This window comes from Trichechus manatus, unplaced genomic scaffold (assembly GCF_000243295.1).
Source record: "Trichechus manatus latirostris isolate Lorelei unplaced genomic scaffold, TriManLat1.0 scaffold00100, whole genome shotgun sequence".
Lineage (NCBI taxonomy): Eukaryota > Metazoa > Chordata > Mammalia > Sirenia > Trichechidae > Trichechus > Trichechus manatus.
In genome coordinates, this window is record NW_004444036.1 from 3,606,070 (window position 1) to 3,627,113 (window position 21,044).

Here is a 21,044-nt window from a genome sequence, read left to right on the forward strand (position 1 = left end):
AAGGAAAGTATTGGCCCAAGAGACAGAATGGGCCACATAAACCAGAGACTTCATCAGCCTGAGACCAGAAGAACTAGATGGTGCCCGGTTACCACCAATGAATGTCCTGACAGGGAACACAACAGAGGGTCCCTGATGGAGCAGTAAAACGATGGGATGCAGAATTCAAATTCTAGTAAGAAGACCAGGCTTAATGGTCTGACCAAGACTGGAGGCGCCGTGGAAAGCATGGCCCCTGGTCTCTCCATCACCCCAGAACTAAAACAACTTCCGAGGCCAATTCTTCAGAGAGGGATTGGACTGGACTGTGGGACATAAAGTGATACTTGTGAAGAATGTGCCTCTTAGACAAGTAGATACAAGAGACCAAACGGGTGGCTTCTGTCCAGAGGTGAGATGGGAAGGCAGAGAGAGTTAGGAGCTGGTTGAATGTTCATGGGGAATCAGAGGCGGAGGGGAGGAGTGTGCCGGCGCAGAATGGGGTGAGCGGTTGGGGTCTCATAACAATGTATGTAAAAAAAAATCTGTATGGGAGACTAACTTGAAATGTAAATTTCATTTATTTACAACAACAAAACAAAAAGATTCTGATCAAGGGAACATTCTCCTAGCACCATCTCACCTGTGTTTTCACTACCACAGCCTTTAGAAGCAACATTAGGTATTTCTCTCAGTGCCTACATCACCATTCCATCTCCACTCCCTTTAACATTCCCTGTGTGAGGCAGAATCCAAAGATGATCCGAGCAGTGCTTACAGAGCTCCTTGCTCTGCATTTTTAAAGATCAGCAAATCCCAAAGTGGGGTCCTAATTAGTATTCAATAAAATGCAGTTCCGTGATCCCAGAAGACAACTTTCTTTGATGGTTACGAGCATGGGGAGGGAGGGAGAGGGGCATTCACTAACTAGGGAGTAGACAAGAATTATCTTAGGTGAAGGGAAGGACAGCACACACTACAGGGGAAGTTAGCGCAACTGAACTAAACCAAAGCTAAGAAGTTTCCTGAATGCAACCAAACACTTCGAGGGACAGAGTAGCAGGGGTGGGGGTCTGGGGACCATGCTTTCAGGGGACATTTAGGTCAACTGGCATAATGAAGTTTTTTAACAAAATGTTCTGCATCTCACTTTCGTGAGTGGTGTCTGGGGTCTTAAAAGCCAGCGAGCGGCCATCTAAAATGCATCAATTTGTCCCAACCGTAAAGGAGAATGAAGAATACCGTGGACACAACGTAAGTATTAGCCCAAGAGACAGAAAGGGCCACATAAACCAGAGACTTCATCAGCCTGAGACCAGAAGAGCTAGATGGTGCTTGGCTACCACCAATGACCACCCTGACAGGGAACACAACAGAGAGTCCCTGATGGAGCAGGAGAAAGGTGGGGTGCAGAACTCAAATTCTAGTAAGAAGACCAGACTTAATGGTCTGACTGAGACTGGAGGAACCCCGGAAAGCATGGCCCCCGGATTCTCTATCAGCCCAGAACTAAAACAATTTCTGAGGCCAACTCTTCAGACAGGGATTGGACTGGACTGTGGGACATAAAGTGATACTCATGAAGAGTGTGCCTCTTAGCTCAAGTAGATACGAGACTAAATGAGCAGCTCTCATCCGGAAGCGAGATGAGAAGGCAGAGAGGGTCAGGAGCTGGTTGAATGGACATGGGAAATCAGAGATGGAAAGGAGGAGTGTGCTGTCATAGTATAGGGAGAGCAAGTAGGGTCACAAAACAATGTATGTGTAAATTTTTGTATGAGAGACTAACTTGAATTGTAAACTTTCACTTAAAGCACAACAATAAAAAAAAAAGATGAATAAAACAGAATCTCTGCCGTTGAGGGGGAAAAAAAATAAACGGAGTTCCGTGATCAAAGGTAGGCAGGTTTCCTTATCACAGGCCATGGGAGAGCCTGTAATACGCTAATATGCTTGTCGATCTCTTAGAAGGTGTTAGTGTGTGCAGCTGGAGCCGAAATGTATTTGACCAAAGAGCTCATTTTCTCTCCTTCTTTGCCTCCCTATCTCTCTTTCTCCATCCCTTTTTGTGTGGGACATCTTGCAGGAACATCCATTGGGAAAGACTGGTCTGGTTTCTATCAGAGCACATCACACTTGTTGCACCATCTCCTCTCGAGTAGGTGGAAACATACAATAGCACTCCCTTTTATAACATGCCTTACATGGACAAACTTGGACACACCAAGGCAGAACTCAGGCCTTGTGAAAATAAGCACCACATACGCTGGTGCGCTGTGGCTGATCCAGAGAAATCCTCAGGCCAAGGACCTGCACAGCCTGTACAGTTCCGGCATCGGTGCCGTGTGATGTGAAAGCTCCTCTTCACTGTTAGCAGGCCTCAGTCATTCCCAGTTATGCAGACTTTCTGATTTCCACCAGGTACCTAAGGCTTCGTGCCAGCAATAGGAAACACAATCCAAGTGGGCTATGCTCTATGCAAAGCTTTGGGAACTCTGAATAGCATTTTCCCACAGAAACAAAATTATAAGCGGAGATTAAGTACCCAGACTAACCCAGTATGTAGCTAAAAAACAAGGCACATCTGGCAAGACTATCAGCTAACAAAAACTGTAAAACAATGACTCAAATAAGAAACATTTTTATTCATCAAAAAGACTTATGCTTAGTGGCACACCAAATAGGGGACAAATTCAGAGGTGTAACTAGCGTATGGCAGGTATTGCATCAGCCCTGGGCGCATGGCACCACTGAGCAATTTCTATTAACCCGGTATGGCCAGTGGAAATGGCACCCCTGTCCAAACATCTGACACCCCTCTTTTAGATAACTTTACCATAATATCAGCTCAAAAATACAAGTCAAGCTCGTTAATCTTTTAATTAACATATTACCATGTTTGAGGAAGGACGCTGGGCCATAACTGGGTTAATAGAAACTGCTCAGTGGCACCACGTGCCCAAACCAGTGCAATACCCTAGATACGCCACTGGCAGTGGGGGCAGCCCTCGCCCCCGCAAGAAGGGGCTGCCTGTGGAGAATTTACAAACAATAATGAAACTAACAGTTGGCTGGCTTTTTATTTTCATCACCTGCTGGCAACTGTAAACAATGTCAGTAATAAAATACCGCTCCTACCACCCCTTGTTTGAGGAAAAATGTTCAACAAGAAGTGAAGAAGTAGTTAGGGGTACTTGGAGTGATTAAGGAGGGGACTTTGGCTTACCTACAAGGATTTTAGCCTGATTTTTTATTGTATCCAAATTAATATCTATACCTAGAGTCATGCCTACAAGAATTATTTTTTTTTATGCTTATCAACAATGATCCTGGCCAGTAGGGTATTATCACAGATGGAACAAGGGCCGAGAGACAAACTCTATGAATCCAATAAGCAATTATTAGAAGAGAAAGGAATGGAGTTAAAGACAGTATATGTGTAACGTGAAAAGCAGTGGGTCTGAGATGGAATTGCATGAATTGTGAACACCGAGTCACAGGAACCAAAAGGCGTCTCAAAGAAGATCCCACCAGGGAGAAAGGTAGTCAGGAGGCACTGTTTCCTAGAAGAGCCACCAGGTGGAGACACTGTCATAAAACCACTTCATGGAGCAGCCTCTGGGCAGACTTGGGTGGAAACCCAACAGGGGTATGGCAGGAGTCTAAATCAACAACTGTTTCGTGGGACATTCATTACTCTAATGTTAATGCCTTGGAACCAGGACACTGAGATTGAAAGGAGATAAATTATAATAGGAGAAAAATTCTAAAAACCAATTTTGTTGATGACCCGCACACAAACACAGAAAATGTAAGATAGCAACACCCCTCTACATAAGCTTCTTTCTACCCATTTTCACTCCCACCATCCCTAGCCCCAACAGGCAGTACTGCTCAGATAAGAAAATGAACAAGGATAACATACCCTAACATCAATTACTGGTTCTAACATGGGCTCCCAATAAAACGCATCAGAAATGCAGTGAGAGATTAGTTACTTTAAATGACCTCTTCGAGGGCCCATTACTCACTTTACTCTCAAGCATTCGAGAAAGAAGGTCCAGCGGGAAAAAAAGACTATGTATGCATATACAGATACCCAGATACATTCACACAGATGTATATATTATTGAGTAACTATATATTATATCCATCCATGTTCAGTGTCAAGGCGTCAGCTTTATTTTCATTTCCCCACCGGGAAGATCAGTTCAGGGGACAGCCAAGAGCTTCTGCACAACAGTAATGCCTTTCTCTTAACTCTTCCTACTTTTCTATTCTTCCACAAAAGCCATCTCATTTGGTCAAATCAACAGATGATACAGTAACTCGGAGAAAAGTCTGACCAAAATGCCACATTTTCAGATTCCTAGTCAATTAGGATAATTCACATTTGTTTCTTCAAAAGGACATTTGAAAGAAAAAAGTCTTGTTTCTACAAACAAATCCCCAGGTCCTACAAACCACTGGAAAAACAAAGCTGTTGAAAGTGTTTATTAGGACACTGTTTTTTCCATCCCTTGTTTATAACTTCATTTCAAACAAAGAACCCGCAACCTTCACACAAACAGGAGATTTCTATTCTAGCATGTGCGTGTTCGCACATACTCACGCCCTCACACCCATAGTCTAACAAACCAGCAAACAGATACCTCTAAAATATTATTCAGGCAGCCAAGTAAATGCTAAAGAAATAAAAACTCAAAAAAAAAAAAGTTTTATTTTCAGGAGAGACAAGGGAGGTGAGTCACTGTGGGCAGATCTGTTTAGGGGTTGGAATGGCTTGTGCTGAAACTATGAGGAAAAGAAAGATAAACATTAGGTAAAATTCTTCAGACAGTTACAGGCAGCAGACCAAGATGGAGAGCCCTTCCATGGTACAAACACTAGGCCCACAGTAATGCTGAGGGGCGTGTATGTACCCACCCATTCACACGCAAAATTAATTCTGAAGAACTTCCGCACTAACTTTTAAAGCAACAGTGTGTCACCAGAGGCAGAGCAGCTGTTGGTCCCTCTATTAAGGAAAACTTTTGACTCAAATCTGTCGGAAGCACTGCAAACACCAGAAATGAACTCAAAGAGCAATGCTCTGCAATCAAAGTACTATCCACTTAGCAACTGAGAGAGAAACCCAGCCCCATCTGAACTGGAATATCACTTGAGAAAGCAGATCCCACCTGAAAGCATCAGCGCTAGACCTGTTATAGACAAGATCTCTGAAATCATCAGATCCTTCAGCATTAATCTCTGGAAGGGGCAGTCAAATGCAAATGCATAACAAACCTTAAATAAAGATGGTAAAAGCAGTTTATCTTTTGGAAGGCAGATGCCAAAGTAGCAGAGCGACTTAAAAAGATGATTATAAACATGTTTTATATCAGGAGAGCATAACCATAATAATAATAATAGTAGCAAAGAATAATAAATGTGCAAAATACAATAGAGACTTACCAACCACTGAATTCATGATAAACTGGAAATAGAAACAAGGACATATAAAGCCAACCAGAAACCCACGGAGTGGCTTCACATTCAGAATGACAGAAGTAAATAAGAGACATATCCCGATCTGGTCATAAAAAGGATACAAGAAATGTGCAGCACTTTCTCAGCATTTCCCAAGTGATACAACAGACTGGGAACTGCTTTCAGGCGGCGCTGGCTGGTCTTTTACTCGTCTTTATTTCTACCCCAGCACCAAGCGCAAGGCCAGGCCCCTAGCAGACACACAATGAACATGTGTTACTGAATGTTCATTGGTATCCATCTAAAAGTGAGGAGGGAATAATGTCCAAAATTACACGTGGCAGGAGGGGTTCACAGAGAGGCAGAGATGCACCCTCCCCACGTGGTCTGCAACTGATGCAAAACCTGGGAAATGGAGCCCTGTAATCACACTTAGTCCCTTCATAGGCCGGCAGGGCATCAGTTACAGTTAGTCGGGAAACCCCTCTAGGATGAAGCCAAATACTTTTTTATCTCATTTTAATTAAAGCAGAGAAGAGTCCATACTCACATAGGCAAAATCCTCTTTGCTCATTTTCAAGAACATTTTTAGGGTATTTGCTAGTAACTGTTGAAACGTCCATTTTATTCAATTTTGCTTTTAAACTTGAGGCTTGGATTCTTTAAAAAAAAAAAAAAAAAACTCCTCTACATACCAATGTTTCCTTTTAGGAGGGTCCATCATTCTCCTATATGAGTTTAACAGTATAGGAAACAAAAGAATGAATCATTCTCAGAAGAAAACAGACAACTCTCTTCTGTCTGGTTCATGAGAATGACATTTGGCTCCAAGAAAAGTTTTTAGATCTTCTGGCTGGGACTCATCAACATACTGGAGTCTGGGATAACTTTAGGATATACAAACATCCACGCTGCAAATTTCAATGAAAAATGACTTCTTATTCCTTGGGAAAGGCTCATTTTAAACAGGAAGCTCCTTCACTGTGACTCAGGTAAAGCCTAAAGAAACGGCCAGGGGTGGGAGCAGGTTTGTGCCAAAGGTTCTAATGCCCAGAATGTGTAACTGATGTCTGCCAAGCTAGCTGGGGGACTGGTTTGCTCCCTCAATTTCCATTTCATCTCCTTCTTCTCAAATGAAAAGCCCATGGAGTCATTCAAGTACCTTCCTAAATCACCTCTGCAGAAATTTCCAAAGGTTAAAGTTGAAAACTGAAACCAATAGGTCCCCAAATGAATGTTTCCACTGCCCTGGCCTTTTCTCAAGGCTAGGAATAGCTTCCTTCAAGCCCAGGGCATCTCCTCACCTTATGCAGGTGCCTGGGGAGGGCGAACTCATTGACATTGTGAGGGCCTACAACCCCTTCACCGCTCCCGCCAAGTGAGGCAGGTCCCAAAATGCAACAACCACCGGACACAAGTGGACAAACTTCTTGAGCTAAATCTATCTCAAATTCAGGACTCAAAGAAGTGCTTTAATTTCAGATTTATAAGAGAAATATACTTCAATCTTTCTTTATTAAACCAATAATAAGCCTTTATCAAATGATAAGGCTCAGATAAATCGTCATGTCATCTTTGATAAATATGAAAACATAAGAACTTGTGTTGATTCTATTAAATTCTCAGAGTCCGAGGCTGAATCACAAGGTGGACTCATATACTCTAAGAAAGATCCCATCTTAGCCAATCAAAACAGGCTGTTAATAAACTCCGAAAGTAACTTCCCTCCTTAAAAGCCATAATCCATAGTAAGGGCCAAAAACATCAGGGAGATTTCTAGGGACAAAGTTTGATGGGGACAAAGGAGAGGGGGAGACTTCAGAGTCAGTTACTATAACTCATAAAACATCAAAAACTAGTTGGACAGAAGCGTTTACAAGTCACTAGCATCATCCCACGTATTTAGCCTCTGATTCTTGTGCTTTTTTTTTTTTCTCATTGATTTTGGGTGGGAAAAAAATGTCGTTTTTGAGCTCAGCACAATGAACTACTTATCTGGCCGGACAAAGCCAATCAATCTCCCTGCTGTTTATCATAAAGTAGTGGGAGACTGTTAGTCTTGACTGGTGGGGGAGGGCTGACAGCAGTCCTGCGCCTCATACACAATGCTGCGCTTCAACTGGAAATGTATGTTTGGCCCAGGTGACCCAGGAGGTCAGCGTAAAGCCTGGGACAGAGTGAAGATGGTCTGGTATGCATTTCATATTTACAGAATGTCCCCATGGGCTAAGGTCTCGCAGCCACTGGTATATTCGTTATATAAAATACCAAAACTGGTGGTCATAATCAGGCCGCGGGCCTAAGGCAGAGGCTTAAAAAAGGAGGGTAAGTCAGTATGTCACTCCCTTTAATTTTGTTTTTTGGTTAATGAAAAAGTCTGTAGGGAAACTCAAAGGCCAGATTTTTAGCTATATAGAGACAATTATGTGAAAAGTTCTATTCCTTCGTTTATTTAAAGTTCTCAGGTAATTTTACCTGACTCATCTGGATAATTACCTTAATTCCTTACCTTAATTAGTTCCTTATCTTATTAAATTAATTAATTACCTTAATTCTTCTATTTACTTTACAAGCACAGGGCTGGCTGCAGAGGCCTTGTCAATGGTTAGCATGTGTGCGACTCCTAGGCCCACCAGCCCAAGCAGCGACAGGAGGAAGAGAAGGGGCCCGAGAGGGAGGTTTGGAAACATGGACAGATGCGCTGAGCTCTAGATCTCTAATTCCATGAGGGCAGGTCTCAGGAGTTTTGGAGCTTATTTGCAAGAATGCAGGAGGCACCTTTTTCTGGAACACTGTGGTTTTACAGCAAAGTACACTTAATTCATAAAATGGGAAATCCCCTGCATTGGTAGGATGGGATTCAAAAAGAAAGAAAATCCTATAGCTGCTAACAAATGTGGGCCTCCAGCCAGTATTTCATCTGAATAATTCAGAAAAAGGAAATGTAAACCAGGGCAGCTGGGGGCGGGGGTGGGGGTAGAAACAGGAAGGAAGAGAGACACAAAGCTCATGTCTCGAGCACTATGATCAATGGACAGTTTATTGGACAAATTCTTCCGCTGTCTAAATTTTATGAACGATGAGCTGTTCTTCCCCGTTGTTATGTAAACTTGCCATCTTTTTTTCTTTTTAATGGAACCCTTTGCTAATCCGTTCCCTGCTCCTGCTTTTGCCCAGCTCTGAATTTCTCTTTAAAGAAGTTAGAAGCCCGTGAAAAGCTTGCAGCTGCATGCTAGCCTACTGTGGGCATGCTCAGAGTGGGCCCACTGATCCGAGGGAGGCGGGTCAGGAAGAACTGAGGGAAACCCGACCCTAGCGTGACCCTTGCATAAAATTGAGTCAGGTCGTCTCTGACATCTTATTTTCTCTCTCATATCATTTTAAATGGCGATGATCACAAAGGAGGGCTGGGGCAGAAAACAAAATTCCAGCAAGCTGGTATCTTAAAATTTGCCTCAAGCTCTCAAAAAAAGGGAAAACATGATTGTTTGAGGTCTCCCGGTTAGATGGCTGTATTAGTTGTATCTTTGCAGATACTACCTCATAAACTGAGAAAGCTGGGCCTGTGTTAGGGACTCCAGAGGTTAGAGAGAGAAAGGTCCTGTTAAAGCCTGCCTTAAATTAAAAACGGAACATGGTCAGACACAGACAGCTCAGGCCTGTACCAGAGCATTCTGTAAGCGCACCTTCCATCCATAAAAACATATGTGAAAGTGAAAGCTAAAGCCCTAGAAAAACCATTTACAAATTTAGTCCACTTTGCCACAGTCAGAATATTTTTATTAGTTCCCTTTATTATAGTTACTTTATGTATCATTACTTGCCATTTATGTGTGTGTGTGTCCAAAATCTTTACCAAAAAACAAAACGTCAAATTCCATTCAATTTTTCAGTAATTCAAAACTCGACACAGTTCACCTAGAGGTTTCCAGTTCTTGTTTGTGTGCGTGGATGGGGGCCCTTTCACCTTTTCCATACCTCTCTTATTGGTTCTTAAAATTGTTTCAGAAGACAGTAAAGAGTTTCCACCGGATACTTCGTGCATGGGCTTTTCTGGAGCTTTGCTGGTGAGAGGGTCTTTCTTCATCTCTTTCTTTATTTCCTGTGAGGGCAGACAAAAGGAAAAAAGGCTGTAGTTTGAAATTTTCAGATACTTCTTTGACTATTTTAAGCTTCAACTTCCTGGAAATGAACTACAGTGACCCCCAACTCAGCATAACATGACGTTTTAGAAACATCATTTCCTACAGTTTTGTAACTTTCTCCCTGACACTTATTAGAGAAGTGCCTGGTCCGATAAAATGGAGTAAGGTCCAGTGTGGTGATGTGAACTTATGTGACTTTGGCCATTCCCTGTGGCCATGAAGAGAACTGAGTGATACATAAAGGCCACCGTACAGCAATAAGTGTCAGGCTGTCCTACTTTTTGAACAAATGATAAGCTATGGCCAACCAGAGTCGGCCCTTAAAAGCCTTCTGGTTTCTGTTCTAACAAAGGTTAAGAAACGTATATTCCCAAATTACCGTTATGCTCACAATTATACTAACCAAAATAAAGATGATTAAATTCACTTACAGTATTCAAATAAGTTTCTCTGGCTTTTGAACTCTTAACAAAGAAAAAAATAAAGATGGTAAACTAAAATAAAGACTATGATACTAGGCCAGAGGTCAGCAAACTACAGCCCACCACCTGTTGTTGTTTGTTTCCACCACCTGTTTTTATAAATAAAGTTTTATTAGAACACAACCACATTTATTTATTTAAGTATTGTCTATGCTACAATAGCAGAGTTTAGTAGTTGTGACAGAGACCAAAGCCTAAAATATTTATTATCTGGCCCTTTACTGAAAAAGTTTGTCAACTCCTGTCCTAGGTGGACTCTTACCAAAGTTCCTTTAAGATCTCATTTTTTAAACCTGATGGCTGATACAATTATTTCAAATTACTTTAATAATTCACGTAAGTCTTTTCAAAAGCATTATTAGCCCCAAATGATAGTAAGTCACAAACTGCAGGTCTGTTCACATGGATTCTTCCCAAAGGAGTAGCGGGTTTCTGGGCCTGCCTGGACCCATGATTACACTGACTTGGGAAAGAGAGAGCTAAGGGGCTAGACCCAAAGTGTGGCTGAATGGCAGTAAGGGCTCAAGGATAAGGAATGTTTTCTTTAGAAAGACAGTGGGGTAAGAAATGGGGATGGGCTCACTCTATGGGATGAACATGAAGATAGCAAACTGAGTAGGGAGCCAAGATTTAGCCTGAGCATAGGGCAGAGATGGAAAGAAAACAACAAAGCACTGCCCAGCAGCTTCCTACACACCCGAGTGTAGTTACTGTCTCCAATTCTCTGTTTGCTGGCTCTGTTCATAACTGCTTCCCCCTCCCTCCCTCACCAGGGCCCCACCGGAAACCAGCAACTGGGGCTGGCACTTTGCTGGGTTCAGGGTTTCAGCTGGTATTTCACAGACCTAACCAGACACATCTCAGCTGCCTGGCCAATCAGGGCGCCTCTGTGCCCCACACAAAGCTGTATACACGTGTGTGCATGTCCTGCGTACATGCACACCCACCTCAGCAGCCCCAGCACCTGCTAGAACAGCAGTTGCCAGGGTTCCTATAGCCTCACAGGCAGATGGCATCAGGGGGAAATCTGCAAATATTGCCTGCCTGATCCACACGACGGGTGCTCTCAGTGATGGCTGCCAGTCCATTATGGCTCTACGAGGAAAGAAAATGAGCCACCAAGGGGGTTCAGTCCCCAACAGTACTTCTTGGAGGGAGAAAGGTTGCTCTGACCTTACCTTCTGTCATAGTGTGAACATGCTATGCACACACAAATATCCCACCTAGACACAACGTCATGTGGTAACACAACATTTAACTGCACCATGGAGTAATTCAGTGCATTGTGGGCAACACTGCAAGAATTTGCTTAGCGCTAATTGCTAACAGGGGGCAGTAGTGGTTCAGTGGTAGAATTCTTGCCTTCCATGCAGAACACTCAGGTTCGATTCCCAGCCAATGCATCTATGTGCAGCTCATCTGTCAGTGGAGGCTTGCGTGTTGCTATGATACTGAACAGGTTTCAGCAGAGCTTCTGCATTGAGACACACTAGGAAGAAAGGCCTGGCAACCTACTTCCAAAAATCAGCCAATGAAAACCCTATGGATCAAAATGGTCCAATCTGAAACCAATCATGGGGATGGTGCAGGACCGGGCAGCATTTTGTTCCACTGTACATGGGGTCACCATGAGTCGGGGGCAACTCAACAGTAGCTAACAACAACAACCTCTAATGGCACACAGTCAGAGAAGGGTGAGGGAAGAGGGGCAAATGTTGAGAGGCAGTGGGGGGTAGATCTACTGGAGAAAGCCTCTGAAGCCACGGTTGTCAGAAGGTGTGCCACCCAAGGCGTCACAAGCAGCACACTGGGCAGCTGGTTTGGAAGGACTGATCTTATCAAGAGCAAGCGCCTAAGAGGTGAGAAACCAGGGCCAGGAGGGAGACAGCTCCCGGTCTTATAAATCCCAGATTCCATCCTTCCCTCACTGATCATTTACATTTGCCAGACAGAGAAGCCTAATGATAAGTGAATTTCTTCAGTTGCTTCTTAGACGGAAGCAGGGAGGAAACAGCATTTAAAATACATCCTGCATTTGATTTCAGAGAAACCATTCAGACACATGGACATGGCAGTGAACTCTGCAGACTTCCCACCTGGACAAAAACCAGATACTCCAGGCTCAACACAACCTGACCCAAACCCAGCACCTCCCTTCCAACCTGCCCCTTCTCCCGAGTGGCCTGTCTTGTTTGACATTCCATCATCCACCCACTTACCCAGGCTGGAAAAACTTGGCATTAACCCATCACCCAGTCCAGCTGTTTCTACTTTTTCAGTCTCTGTTTCTTTCCATTCCTCCTGTACTGCCTTTAAAACATGAATACCAGCTAACATTCAAGTGCTTTACCATGTGGCAAACCCTGCTCTAAGGGCTTCACCTATATTATGACATTTAATCTGCACAACAGCCCTATGAAGTCAGTACTATCGCTATCCCCATTTTACAGATGCATACTCCAAGACACAGAGACCTAACGAAACTTGCCCGAGGTCAAACAAGGAGGAGGGCCAGAACTAGAACCCAAGCAGCCTAGCTTCAGAGTTACCACTCTTCTCCCAAATCCTGCCTGAATTGTAACAATGTTCTCCTAAACTCTCTCCCTGCCTCCAATCTCTCCCTTCCCAGTTTAGCCTCACACTGCCACAGGGTCACTTCCCCAAAACAAATGTCTGCTCTTGTCACTTCCCTACTGCAATTCTCCAGTTGCTACCAAGAGATCACAGGACAAACTCTTTAGTTCAAAAATCTTTCAAGATGCAGAGCAAGCCACTAGTCCCTGTGTACTTGCTTCTAGCTAAAAATAGCTGACATGTATGCTGACCACATGGTAGCAATTACTGTGCAAATCTGAGTGAGGGAGGGTGCACTTCTTGAACACCACCTTAAATGTGCAGCATTCTGATGTCATGGGCTCCTATTGGTAGGCTCTAAAAACTGGTGACAATGCTGGCAATGATCCCACCTTACAATGGCAAAGGCTTATATAAATTAAAGGACTTTAGCAGGTTTTTTTTTTTTACTTGTTCCTCACAATAGCACTGCCAGGTAGACAAAACTGAATTTTCCAGACTGACAACTGCTGACACATAAGAATAGTCAGACCTGGTCAGAGGATGCAGGACGGGTCTGAGGTCCAAGGCAGAGCCAGCTCTGGAACCAAACTCTTCCAGGCAGTGCTCTCCTGCTAACACCTCACCTCCCAGGAGGAGCCAACGTTATCACTACAGGCGGGAGACTCAAAACCACCCCGCCTGTGGTTGCAGGGGGAATCTGAATTTCCCTCTGCACCTGGAGAACGTAATTCACCATTTTATCTATAAGCCAAGGGAGCTCTGGTGGTGCAGTGGTTAAAGCACTCAGCTGCCAACCGAAGGGTCGGCGGTTCGAATCCACCAGCTGCTCCATGAGAGAGAGAAAGCTGTGGCAGTTGGCTTCCATAAAGATCACAGCCTTAGAAACCCTATGGGGCAGTTCTACTCTGTCCTATAGGGTAGGTGTAAATCGGAATCAACTAAATGGCAACGTTTTTTTTTTTTTAATCCATAAGCCTAGGAGTTAAAAAAAAAAAAAAATACCCGTTGCCATCGAGTTGATTCCAACTCATAGCAACCCGCTAGGACAGAGTAGAACCGCCCCATAGGGTTTCCTAAGCTGTAAATCTTTACAGAAGCAAACTGCTACATCTTTCTCCCTCGAAGCAGCTGGTAGGTTTGAACCGTCAACCTTTTGGTTAGCAGCTGAGTGCTTAACCACTGCCTCACTGATACTGAGGCCAAAATCCTTAAAGTCCCTCATCATCCACATAAAAAAGCAAAGGGAGCTGCTTTTTCCTGCACAGGAAGGTGGACCTGGCCTCCCGCAGCTCTGAGAGCCCTAGAGTAGGTCCTGCCTGTGTACAGCTGCCAGCATCCGTGTACCTGGAGCTCTCCAAGGTTCTGATCCAGGTCAGCGGGACTACGGGTTTCCTAGCCCCTATCCTCAATCTCAGCTTTCTGACCACTAGGCCCATAGTTTTAACCATTAAGAACCTGAGTCCTATCGCAATGTCTCAGTGGTAGAGGCCACGCACTGGGCCAGAACTGTGGGCCATGGGGGTTTAGAGAGATTCACACTTGCACATACGTATAAATCAGCAATGATTTTACTTGATTAAAGACAGTACAGAATAGACAGGGTATTGGCAAACCTCTTTAGGAGGTAAGTGAAACCCAGCTTCTCTTTATCTCAAATCTGATGCCTTAACTATGGAAAACTCGGCATGCATGGTAAAACCGAGGCAATCAATAAGATGTCAATGCTGCAACTACACCTGAGCTGTGTCACAAAGACCACCTGAGAGAAGGGGGAGGAGACCACCTCACACCATTCCTGCTTCCCCAAAGAATTGTGCTCAACAGAGCCTGAGATGGCTCATTCACATTCAGAGGCCCAGGAGAAAAAAAAAAAAAAAAAAAAAACCATACTCCAGTAATGCCACTGTAGCAAAAATTCTCCAATTTGGCAGCCTGCACACAGCAGCCTCACTGGGCAAATGCATAATTTGTATGCAACTGGGAGCTAAACTAGGATAGTGTGCTTTCTGATAAACTGAGCTGCCTGCATGTGGCTGGCTGCTGAGCCAAGTCAGCTACCTCTTCCTCCTCTCCCTCCCCACCTACCACATACTACACAGGTGCTGGGGAGGGGGTTGGCTGGGTTGAATCTTAATTTCTTTTAAGTTTACTGGTCAGTCTCTAGCCAAAATACTACATGATGAAAAACCAACAAAGGTCTAGTTTGGGGAGCCCCTCCCTTCTCTTATCCTCTATGCCTTCCACCAGCCATGGCCCAGGTTAAGACACAGGCTTCATGGCAAATGGAGAGAATGATGCTGTGAATCAGAACACCAGAACTAGTTCTGGCCTCATCATTAACTAGGTGTGTGACCTGGGGGGCAAGTTACCTAGGGCCTCTAAACAGCTCTTATGTTACCTGTAAAAGAAGTCTACTACTAAATGCTTTGGCACCATTAAATAATGAATTGGAGAGTGGTACACAAATTTAATATATTACTTATTGTCATTATTAAATAGCAAATGCTATTAAGAAAACTACACAGAACCCAGATGAATTTTGCAGTCATAAGACTGAGTAAAGGAAGCCAGACACAAGAGTGCATACTGTGTGATTCCATTTATATCAAGTTCAACAACAGGCAAAACATGGCGAGAGATGTCAGAATAGCAGTTACCCTTGGAAAGGTACTGACTGGGATGGGGTATGAGGAAGACTGCTGGGAGGATGAGAATATTCTATAACTTGGTCTGGGTGACGGTTACGTAGGTGTAAACATACCTAGAAATTCACTGAACTATACTTCTAAGATCTGTGCACTTTATTGTATGTGTGTATCAATCTAAAAAAACAATATAAATGCTTACACTGGAAGAAGACAATTCTTTTAAATCTAAACTGACTTATATTTTGTTCTAGAAGGTCAAAAATACGAAAGTCTAGTGCCTGGGTATTATAATGTTCCTCTGGGGACAGAAATCTTGCTGGGATCAACATTACGGGCACAGCTGCTGTCCTCATATCTTGCAATATTTCCTTCTCTCCTGCCACCAATAGCGCAGGCATACAAAGAGCTGGCACCACTGGCACCAGGGGGAGCTCGGCACCTCTGTGGCCTGCTCGGAACACTGGTCCTGGTACTGCACTCTACCTTAGAGAAGCTCTGTGAGCCGGGCAGGGAAAGCGGCATCATTCGCCAGCCACCCTCAAACCTGGGTCTATGTACTTCTGGAGGAAACCTGGGTCTATTCCTTTCTAGAGAAAAGACCTCCTTTAGAGCCAGACAAGGTTCTTGGGACCACAGCTGTGCCCCATCCTCCACGTGTGCACTGGTTCATGGAAACCATTTTGCAAAATTACCACTGCTAGAAGATAAAAGGAAAGCACTAAAAAAAAATTAAAAAAACTTTACACCTAATCTACTGGATCGAGAGTGTTGAACAGATACAGAATCCCAGAAATAGCACACTACTCCCCACATGCATGATCGATTCCTGCCCTCCCCTCCCACCTATGCAAAGCAAGTTTGCAGAGGGGCCGCCCTGGTGAGTGCGTTCCCTGCACTCAGAGACTATGCTTTCCCAGCATTTGGCTCCCTTCACAAAAGCCGAGCCAGGCTCAAACATCTGGAAAGACACGACAAGTATGTGGAAAGCAATAGCAGAGAGCCAGGGGTGCTTCAGCTGTTATCTGTAAGATTGTTTCTTTACAAAATACACGCTGTTGCTGTTTGCCATCCAGTCAATTCCAACTTGTGGCAAGCCGGTGTGTGCAGAATAGAATTGCTCCATAGGGTTTTCAAGGCTGTGACCTATCAGAAGCAGATCACCAGGCCTATCTTCCGAAGTGCCTCTGGGTGGGTTTGAACCACTAACTTGTTGGTTAGTAGTTGAGCACTTAACCCTTTGTGTCACCCAGGCAGCAAAAAAAAAAAGATACATATATATGAAATAAATATGGCAAAATACAAGGACTTGATAAAGCAGAGTGGTGGGCACACTGGTATTTGTTATTCAGCCTCTTTTTCCATTTGCTTAAAATATTTCCTAAGTTCCCCCAAAAACTACATCATATAACCACATTGATGTCTCGCTTTCTTATATTTACAAAATATGCTGCCACTTAGCAAAACACTTACATATATACCAAAGACATTTTCAGCTCAAAGCTAACAAGGAAAAGTTTTTTTTAATGTAACAGGATACTTATTGTCATATTTCTGCATAAATCTTCAACTACATATTTGCAGTATTATCTTGTGAGAATAACTGATCCCACAAGCCCAGGCAAGGAGCTCTCAACCTGCAGGATGGGAACAAATGCTGGCAAGAAGGCACCCAGTGCTAGACCCTGGACAGAGATGAGAACTGCTACTTGTGCATCCAAGGAGATAATGCTGTGACCTGATGGATGACACAATTACCGACTTGGCAGTCAGCACCTTTCGTCTGCCTATGGCCCACTAAACATCTAGATTGTTACCATTTGATCAAAAGGGTGTCGATACAAACCATCTGTTTATCAACATGCTTTAGTGGGCACTTAATAAATATTTGTCAAATGAGTAGCCAATTTAGTAGAGTGCTATGGGCAAGAGGATGATCTACAGCTGAGGGGGAATAGTTTTGAGTTCAGCCCCAAGCTGAGCCAACATAGAGATCTGTTATCATGCCTACAGCGTTACAACTGGGGTTTATGGATTACAATCCACTTCTCACCTCACAGGCTGCAACTCTGGCTTACAAGCTGCGGTATGAAGAGGAAGATACAGTAAGAAAATGTGTGTGGTGCCTCACTTTTTTTTTTTTTAAACAAGCAATACTTTTTTTCTTAACTAGACTGGAAATATTAGACATTCAAAATGAATTTACTCATTTAAAAAATAAAACTTTAAAAGCACTAGAAGAAAATATGGGAGAAGGTTTTTACAGTCTCAATATGGGAAGGACTATTTCACACTGACACAGAACCCACAAAGGGCTGAAGAATTACAGAAAGCTATAAATATAGCATAGCCCAAAAAAACAAAAAGACAAAAGGCAAACTAGAGGAATACCACCTGTTATATATAGAAAGCTCTTTCTACAGAGTATTGACTAAAAGACCAATAACCCTTACCCCCCCCCCAAAAAACCAGCAAGACAGTCGACAAAAAAAATGCAAATGACAAACATATGTGAAGGTGCTTAAGCACACTCTTAAGAGAAATGCAAATTACAATGGGATTCATCCAACAATACCTATACAGTGCTCACTACTTAGAACACTGTATCCTTGTAACTGTTTTTCCATACCTAAAATTGTAGCACTGACCTACCATGTTAGAATAATCTTTATACATGTCTTCTCACTAGCGTCTGGGCTCTCTTAGAATACTGTCTCTGTTTTCACAGCACGGAGCACAGTGCCTGGCCCACGGCTGGTATTCACACAAAGAATAAGTATGCAGTACATGGGTCATAGCAGTACAAAACTCTCTAGAAGGTATCTAGAAAAAGAGCAATGTACATAATTTGTTTAGTTACAATGAGATCTTTTTTTTTTTTAATTTGTCAGATTGGCAACAATCAAAAAAATGGATAATATAATTCTGGCAAGAGTGTAGGGAAAGAGACTCTTTTATACTTTATAACAAGAGCACAAATTGATATATAAACTGGTACAATCACTATGGGAAGTAATTTGAATTATCTATCAAAAATTTAAATGTCTATGCCTTTTGACTCAGTATTTCCACTTCTAGGAATTTAAACTACAAATACACTTGCACACGCACAAAACAGCATATGTACAAGATAAATCATTACGGCATTGCTTAAATTAGAAAAAGACTGAAAGAACTGTGTGTCAGTAGAGAACTGGTTACGTGAATTACGGTAAATCCATACTATGGCACTTGCTCCAATAATGAGGCCAGTCTGTAAGTACCAAAATGGACAATCGCCAAGACATACTGCTAAGTAAAAAAGCATAATAATGTATGTTACCATCAGTGTGAATGTGTGTGCACACCTCACTGTGCAGCACAGAGGCCACAAACAACAAACTGGTAACTGAGGCTGCCTCCAGGGAGGGGACCCAGGTGGCCGAGGGACAGGGAAAGTATGTATTTTATCCCTTTTAACTGACAGCATGTGCTTGTGTTAGCTATTCAAAATTTTAATTGATTTAAAAATTAAATATTTGAAATGTGGTTACTATCTCCCAGTCCTAAGATATTGGCTGTTACTTTTTTCTGAAAACAAGGAAGAAGTGGACACTGCCCCCTAATTAACACTTTGGCTGTATCATTTCAATGGATAGTTTTAAAAGTCCCAATACTACATAACAGCAGTTTATACTAACATAGATACAAAGCTTAAAAGAAAGCTCTTCAATGCAAATATTTCATCAAGGAAGGGAGACAGGCAAGTTGAGACACGGAGAATACCATCCCAAGCCCACTAATCAGTTGATTTTGCAATTATATGATACAAAATTCGAAAGTAATGAAACGCAAGTATAATTAATGGCATGACAACAACCAAGAAAAACAAACACAATGCACGTAAAGAGGCAATATGAAATCTTATTTCTAGGTTTCTCGTGAGCAGAATCCAGCTTGCTTTGGCGGCCAGAGTGCCAGTAACAGGAGCTACGCAGTTTGGGATTGGCTATGTTCCAAAAGGTTAACTCCATCATGTCAAATTGAGCTCCCTAGGGGGAGGGTACTTTCCCCATCAAATTCTCTTCTGGAAATTAAAAAAAAAAAGTTTCTTATAACATCATACCTACTCCATGAAGCAGTACCTCAAACACAGGATTGCTGGATCATGTGCTAGGTAAGTAGCTTGCTCTTGGACAGAAAAAGGGAGGCGGTGTCCAAGGTCCACCAGTCATTACTGCCATCTTCTTACAGCTTTAATGATGACCTCTTGCCTGTGCTCCTGCAGCCCTTTGCTGGGATCCCTGTCACTGCACCGACCTCCTGTACTGTAATTCTAGGCCCTTGGGTCCATCTCTCAAGTACTCTGTGAGTGTCTCAAGGGTAAGGAATAGGTAGGTCTCACTCATCTTTTATCCCAGAACCTGTATAGTGCTTTGCACCCAGTAGGTACTCAGTAAATGTTAGCCATTATCATCAGTGCTGTCATTCTTTTAACAGATACTTGAGTACCTCCCGTGTGCCAGATATAAATGAAAGCAGTACATGCATCTAATTCCATGTTAACTTTTATAGCCATACTGCTTTGAAGATTAATAATGTAATTGGAAATTTTTAAATACAAAAAGAAACTGAATATATTCATAATTTTCCTAGATCTTCTAAAATATGGAATTAGCTTCCAATTATCAAGACTATATTATGTGTAAGGTACTGTTCTAAGGGCTTTAAATGGAAAAATTCATTTAATCCTTGTAACCACACTAAGAGGTAGGGGCCATTATTATCTCTGTTCGACAGATGGGGAAGGTGGGTCCCAAGAGGTGAAAGCACACAGTCAGCAGCCAGGTGAGGCCTGAAGCCCAGACAGTCCTGTCCCAGAGTCCCCATCCCTAGCAGTCACACCACACTCCCTCTCACAAAACACACATGCCTGGTAATGTTCTCTTGCGCCAAAGGGCCAACTTTCATAAACTGCCATTGAAATGAGGAGAGACCAGGTAAATGACAGAATAAACTTTCAGAAACGACCGGTGTAAGGACCAACAATTTGAAAGCCGCTCCCAAGTAAAAGAAAGTTGTTGATTTTTTTACCCACAAAAAAGCACCTGCTTACTGGCTATTGAAAGAATGTTTATATACATTTCCATCCAGGATAACTCAATCATCAAAAATAAATTATTCCAAGCCTATGACAAAACAATGCCATTTCATGCTCATTTCCTGATTAAAGCTTTTAGACATCTGGGCATCTTCATTTCTCAGAGCTGTAGGGAGCTATGCAAATTTCCAAGCAACAACTCCAAGATCATTAATCTAAGGAAAGCATGTGCCAACACAATACCAGATTTTATATTGTTTCAGGAGAGAAGGGGAGGGGCAGGTTAATCTAATTACCCTATGTGTGGCCGCCTGACTGTGGCTAACAAAAAGATCAAAGGCTAACCTGTATAATCAGTGGTTGGTGGGTTGGAACTGCTGACTTTACGGATAGCAGCCGAGCCTTAACCACCGCACAACCAGGTTTCCTTTCACAAAGGGAATGGGGGTGTGTGTGAAATTCTTACATTGCTTGAAACCAAATACTGTAGCAATAAAAATAATCATACTAAGCTTATACAAATGATAGGCAAAGCATTTTAATTATCACAAGGAGCAGGGAGCAGTACTATAAATCTCTCTCTCACACACGCACACACATAGACACAGAATCAATAAGGCTGGGAGACACCACAAAAATGTGGTAAGGATGGCTACCTAGCCATGAA

General features: G+C 42.9%; 1 protein-coding gene across 6 annotated transcripts in view; it reads right to left on the reverse strand.

Annotated features, from left to right (window-relative positions):
- The window catches only part of SH3KBP1 (SH3 domain containing kinase binding protein 1), a 407,394-nt gene that overhangs the window by 226,992 nt on the left and 159,358 nt on the right, over nt 1-21,044 (reverse strand). For all 6 annotated transcript variants that reach the window (XM_023737269.1, XM_023737267.1, XM_023737266.1 and 3 more), the window contains one exon: nt 9,427-9,550. In XM_023737269.1, coding sequence (XP_023593037.1) covers nt 9,427-9,550 — 124 coding nt within the window. The remainder of the gene's footprint in view (nt 1-9,426; nt 9,551-21,044) is intronic.